Source organism: Oenanthe melanoleuca, unplaced genomic scaffold (assembly GCF_029582105.1).
Source record: "Oenanthe melanoleuca isolate GR-GAL-2019-014 unplaced genomic scaffold, OMel1.0 S001, whole genome shotgun sequence".
NCBI lineage: Eukaryota > Metazoa > Chordata > Aves > Passeriformes > Muscicapidae > Oenanthe > Oenanthe melanoleuca.
This window is the reverse complement of record NW_026612650.1, coordinates 7,922,990-7,929,620: the sequence shown is the minus strand read 5'-3', so window position 1 is coordinate 7,929,620 and position 6,631 is coordinate 7,922,990. Positions and strand designations below refer to the sequence as shown.

General features: G+C 48.9%; 1 protein-coding gene across 1 annotated transcript; it reads left to right on the top strand.

Annotated features, from left to right (window-relative positions):
- Nucleotides 1–4,732: 4,732 nt before the first annotated feature.
- Nucleotides 4,733–6,285, top strand: LOC130266116 (zinc finger protein 271-like). The gene is given in 2 exon segments (XM_056515446.1): nucleotides 4,733–5,414; nucleotides 5,417–6,285. Coding segments are annotated over 2 exon segments (1,467 nt in total). The 5' UTR covers nucleotides 4,733–4,816.
- Nucleotides 6,286–6,631: the final 346 nt, after the last annotated feature.

The following is a 6,631-nucleotide window of genomic DNA, read 5'->3' as shown; positions in this document are numbered from 1 at the left end:
TAATAAAGGAAAAACAAGGCTGATGACAATGACAGGCAGAGATTTTTTATAATGCATTTACCCATGAAAAAGCAGTGTTTTGATTTGGCACACCAAAATCACTGGATTTGGCAATTGTATTGTTAGATTATACAGGTATTTATACAATTCACTATCTGAGTCACAGGTTGTTGAAAGCAAAATTAAAGTTCAGAGAAAAATCAAAAATGAGTGAGGACCATTGGACGAGATCATAGTGTTCACTGATGGTTCAGGGAAAACTCACAAATCAGTAATTATATATCAGAATTAAATTATAGGAAAATAGGAATTGGATGTGGAAACAGTGCAAGATTCACCACAAATTGTGAAATTGGCAGCAATGGTCAGAGTTTTTGAATTGTTCTAGCAACCCCTTGATTTAATCAAAGATTCGGTGCATGTGAAAAACATAGTTAAAAGATTGGAAGGGTCACTTTTAAAGAAAACAAGCAATGACATTCTATATTCATATTTATCATATATGAAAACATTGCAGAAAAACAGGACACATAAATATTCTATTACACATATTAAAGCTCATCATTCCCAGAATTTTGGTAGAGGGAATGCATGGACAGATGGATTGACCATGTCTGTTTTGCAAACCTTGCCAGATATTTTTAAGCAGGTAAAATTAAGCCATGCATTTTTCATCAAAATACACAAGTATTGATTGAATTTTTTCACATTTTAAAAAAAGCCAAGCAAAAGAAATTACTTAGTCCTGTCGGGATTGTCAAATGATATAGTCGCCAGTTTTTATGGGAGCAGTCAGCCCTAGGGGACTGCAAGGTCTTCAACTGTAGCAGATGGACATGACAAAATACTCATTTTTTGGAAAACTGAAAAAACATTTATATTCTAGTTGACATCATTTTATGAGCAATTTTAGAAAAACAAAAAAGGGGGAGACAGAAGCTATGCCTCACATGTGATTGAACAAAAGTTTTATTATGTATTAAACTTCTTAAATAGTTCTTTTTTAGAGTGAACTCCACCAATTATAAGATATTTTACAAATTATACAAGAGCAAAGCTAAAAGAAAATCCTTTGGTTTTGATCAGAAATTTAAAAACAGGTAAAAACTGAAGGGCCTTTCAAACTAATCATGTGGGGAAAAGATTGTGCTTGTGTTTTCACAGATAAAGGATTGAGATGGATTCCTACAAAATACATGAAACCATATTGGGCCCAAACGCAAGCAGAAGCCAATCGTGGAAGTGAGGAAAATAGTTCGCAGACAAAATTGAAGACAAAGGATGTGAACTCATTTTCAGACAAGACATAAAAGATTTAAGGACTGACAGTGAAACATGTTTGTTTAAATGTTGTATCTTATCTTTTCGTCAACTATGTTAGATAACAAAGCAGATTTATCAGTGATGCAGCCAAGGGAGAAGGTTTGGAGAAAATTTAGCAGAGACAGCGGGGTTGGACACAATTTGTTTGGGACATTCCAGGCCAGGAAGGCCATTTTCAATATGTCTGGTGGGATTGCCAGTGAGAGAATGGCCCATTCCAGAGGGCATCCCTTCATGGGTGATGCGAGTTGTGACAGCTCCTGTGGACGGATGACATGTGTGGGTTCAATTTCTCCCTGTGGCCTTTTTCGAACCAGAAGAATTAGAAATGTTTTGCTTCAACAAGAATGGACTTCTGTATTGTATTTAATGTTTCAGGAGTGACAAAGAACCAAACAATGAATGTTACTCTGAAACAGGATGTATATAATAATTGTATTATAGTCTCAAACAAACCATCCTTCCAAGTTTTAGCACAGTTACTGCTGGGAACGTTTTTTTGTTTGTAGGGACAAAATTTGGGCTGCTATCCCTGCCTGCATGATCTTGTCTGATCATTCAAAATCAACTCAGAAGAACATAAGACAGTTGCAGAAAGGTGTGGCAAAGCTTGAGAAAGTTACTAGATCAAGGATGGATGGTCTGTTTGACATTTTTGATCTTTTACCTTTGTAAAAAGAAATTTTGAAAGTAGAATTTTATATATTAGTGGGGCTTGTAGTTCTTCTCGTCATTTTGCCATGCATCATTCAGTGCATTTGTCATGCCATGGAGAAAGCTGTAAAAGAGATGTTTTTGGTGCAAACAGAGGGGGGAGATGTGGGGGTCCAGAGTATTCCTCTGGCTTCCTTGGAAGGTTTAAGACCCCCCTGGCGGGGTCCCCAAGGACCCTGGAATGGGACCCAGGTGTCTCAGGGGCTGGATTTGGCTCCTTGGAGCAGTTTGCCAACATTGAGAGAAGAAATGCAAGCCACAAAAGTAAATGGAGTGTAAATTGGACTGTTAGAATGTAGAATTAGCAGATTTCTAGAATGTTTGTGATAAGGGACACGTGGCCAAGATGGAGAATTGGGGGTGTGAATACCTCTTCCTCCTTCTTCTCCGTGTCATCCATGCTGGGTGACACGCTGGCACTTTTAGATTGGACAAGAACAGATCTGGACCATGTAACAAGATTGTATTGTATTGGGGGTCATTTGTAAATACCTAGTACGTAGTTTAGACTATAAAAGATAAGTCCTGCCTCTGCCAGGCGGATTCTGCCATGGACGTCTGGCGAGCAGACTGCTGTTCGCTGGACAAAGCATTCCTGAGATAAGGAACAATAAACAACCATGAAAACCTCTAAGAACAGCCTCCTGCAGTCTCTCATCGGCGGGCATTGGAAAGAGCTGGGGTCCAAACCACCTGCATGTCCACCAGAGGTGATCTCAGGTCTAAGGAGACACCTCAGGATGTGACAATAGTGTATCACAGTATTCCTGTCACTCCCAGTACCATCCCAGCTATTTCCAGTAGGATCCCAGTATGACTCTGGCATGGGCACAGCTGCTCCCATTATCACCCAGTATGGTTCCAGTCTCTCCCACTGCATCCCAATTGCCGCCAGCATGTTCCCAGTCATTGCCAGTTTTTCTCATCTACTTCCAGACTGATCCCAGTTGCTCACATCCTCTCCCAGTCGCCCTCAGTACAGTTCCAGTTGCTGCCAGTATGATCCAGTGTGATCCCAGTCATTCTGAGCATGGTTCCAGTTGGTCCCCGTTCCTCCCAGTGTGATCCCAGTTGCCCCCAGCACAGTCCCAGTCACTCCATAGATGATCTCAGTCCCTCCCAGCATGCTCCCAGTCATGCCCAGTTTCCCCCAGTATAGAGTAGTAGCTCCCACTGAATCCTCAGTGTCCCACACCGGGGTCCCAGTTCTCCCCAGAATGACCATATCTGTTCCCAGTGTGGTTCCTGTCCCCCCAGTATGGTTACAGACACTCTAGTTATATCAGTCCTCCCAGCTGCCCCTAGTGCAGTCCCAGTCACTTCCAGTATTATGGCAGTATGAGTCCAGTATGATGCCAGTCTCTGCCAGCAGGGCCCCAGTCACTCACACTTGCCCCCAGTTGCCCCAGCATGGTCCCAGTTTTCCCCTCAGCCCATTCCCAGTCTCTCCCAGTTAGGTCCCAGTCACCACCCTATGGTCTCAGACATTCCCAGTATATCCCAGTTGCCCTGAACAATATCATAGTTATTTCCAGGCACTCCCAGTTACCTCAGCATGGTTCACTTGCCTCCAGTTTTATCCCAGTTGTCCCTAGAATGGTCCCAGTGCCTTTCAGCATGGTTTGTTTATTTTTTTTAGGGAAGGGGAATGTTTGGAGAATGCAGAACTGCAAAGCTGAGCAGAAAGTGCCCATTGGGGGAACACTGGGGCGTGCTGGTGGTGGCTGCCGGCAGAGGCAGCCTGGAGGAGCAGAGCCCTGTGTCCCCCAGGACCCCAAAGCGGGGAGCCCAGACAGGGGGGAGCGCCACCATTGGCGGGACCCTCAACAGCCTGGAGAGGGGCAGGGGGGACTCCTTGGACCCCCAGCACCCCAAAGCAGAGAATAAGGAGAGGAGGGATCCCGGGATCCCAAAATTCCCCAGCATCCCTAAATGGGGAGAGGGAAGAGCGGGAAGCTTTTTGGATTGCTGGGACTCCTAGCAGCCTGGGGAGGGCGGGCACCAAGTAGATGGGGGACCCCGAATAGAAGCGTGACCCCCAGCAGCTGGGACAGGTGGGAACCACTGAACACCAAAGGGGAGGGACCATTCCTGGGAGGCATTTTCAGGACTGAATGTTGGTGTTTGGGAGGTTTTTTTGATGGACCCCAGATGCTCAGGAACTTCTAGAGATGGACTTGGGCAGGAGGAACCCCCAACACAACGCGCTCATCCCTTGTTTTACCCAAAACCAGGATTTCCCATTCCCAAGCCTTGGCCCGATGGCGGAGGAGAAGGCTGCGAGGAAGAGGAAGATGGCCCAGGAGCCCCAGACAGGTGAGGAGGAAGTCCGTGCCTGCTTCCCCCTCTGTCCTGCTCCATCTCCCAGCCCAGCATGGCCCCGGCTGCAGGACGACCCTTCTACCGATGCAGTCCTGCCAGGGATGTGCTGGGAGGATCTCCTTTCCCTTCCCTCTGGCACGGAGGCAAATCCCATCCTCTCCTTGTCCTCACCCAGACAAGGAGCTGAACACGGGGACCAGAGAGGACAAATCCCCTTGGCACCGCCTTGTGGAAGAGGCTGTTTGCAGCGGTTCCACAGCGCAAGAATCCAATGGGGAATGAAAAGCTGCGGAGATCCCGCACCAGGAGGGGCTGCAAACGCAGATCGTGGGGATCTGAGGAGGAAAGACCCAGCCTGGGCCGGGCAGGCGGCCGGAGATTGAGCCAGAGCTTGAACCTGGTGGTCCATGAGCAGCTTCGTGATGGGGAGAAGCGCCACAAGTGCTCAGAGTGTGGGATGAGCTTCAGATGGAGGTCCCTCCTGATCTCCCACCAGAGGATCCACACTGGGGAGAGGCCCTACGAGTGTGGGGAGTGTGGGAAGAGGTTTCACAGCAGACGCAATCTCCTCCAGCACCAGCGCACGCACACAGACGAAAAGCCCTTCCGCTGCCCCGACTGCAGGAAGGGATTCAGGCAAAACTCCGACTTTATCCGCCACCAGCGCATCCACACGGGGGAGAGGCTCTACGAGTGTGAGGAGTGTGGGAAGAAATTTCACACCAGAGGCAATCTCCTCCTGCACCAGCGCACGCACACAGATGAGAAGCCGTTCCACTGCATCGACTGCGGCAAGGGCTTCAGACGAAGCTCCACCCTCACCTACCACTGGCGCATCCACACCAGGGAAAAGCCCCACAAGTGTGAGGAGTGTGGGATGAGCTTCAGCCACAGCTCCATCCTGATCTATCACAAGAGGATCCATACTGGGGAGAGCCCCTACAATTGTGAGGAGTGTGGAAAGGGCTTCAGGCAGCATGCAGAACTGATCTGCCACCAGTACATCCTTACTGGGGAAAGGCCATACAAGTGTGGGGACTGTGGGAAGGCTTCAGGGACCGTTCTAAACTAATCCTTCACCAAAGGATTCACACTGGGGAGAAGCCCTACGAGTGTTCTCAGTGTGGGAAGAAGTTTCCCACCTGCTCCAAGCTTTTCAAGCACTACCAGACACACACAGAAGAGAGGCCCTATGAGTGTCCTGACTGCAGGAAGGGCTTCAGGGAAAACTCTACCCTCATCATCCACCAGCGCATCCACACTGGGGAGAGGCCCTACGAGTGTGGGGAGTGTGGGAAGAGGTTTCGGACCAGCAGCCACCTCCTCGTGCACCAGCGCATCCACACAGACGAGAAGCCCTTCTGCTGCCCCGACTGCGGGAAGGGCTTCAGGGTAAATGACGCCCTCATCAGACACCGGCGCATCCACACCGGGGAAAAGCCCCACAAGTGTGCAGAGTGTGGGATGGGCTTCAACCACAGCTCCAGCCTGATCAGCCACCAGAGGATCCACACTGGGGAGAGGCCCTACAAGTGTGAGGAGTGTGCAAAGGGCTTCAGGCGGCGTGCGGAGCTGATCTGCCACCAGTACATCCACACTGGAGAAAGGCCATACAAGTGTGGGGACTGTGGGAAGGGCTTCAGGCAGCGTTCCAACCTAATCATTCACCAAAAGATCCACACTGGGGAGAGGCCCTACGAGTGTTCTGAGTGTGGGGGGAGGTTTCCCACCAGCTCCAGGCTCCTCAGGCACTACAAAACACACACAGAGGAGAGGCCCTACGAGTGTCCTGACTGCAGGAAGGGCTTCAGGAGAAACTCCGACCTCATCATCCACCGACGCATCCACACGGGGGAGAGGCCCTACGAGTGTGGGGAGTGTGGGAAGAGCTTCTCCCAGAAGTCAAACTTGACCCAACATCAATGAAGGCACCGGTAAGGGAAGCCCTACGAGTGCCCCGAGTGCAGGAAGAGCTTGGTGCGCTGCTCCAACTCCATCCCCCACTGCAGGACCTATGCTGGGCAGAGCCCTGGTGACCCACATTCCCTAGGATCCATGTTGGGTAGACACCTGCCTGATTATCCTTTTGTTTTGGCCTTAATTTTTGCATCTTCTCCACCTCTGTGTGCTCGAAATGCCAAGACAAATCAATCTGTCACCACAAAACCACTCAAATCCCAGTGAAAACACCCAGTGAAAACAATTTTGACACAAAAGGGCTCAATCCAACTTCAAAGTGCCTTGTTCCCTCATCAAAACAACTGAATTCCCG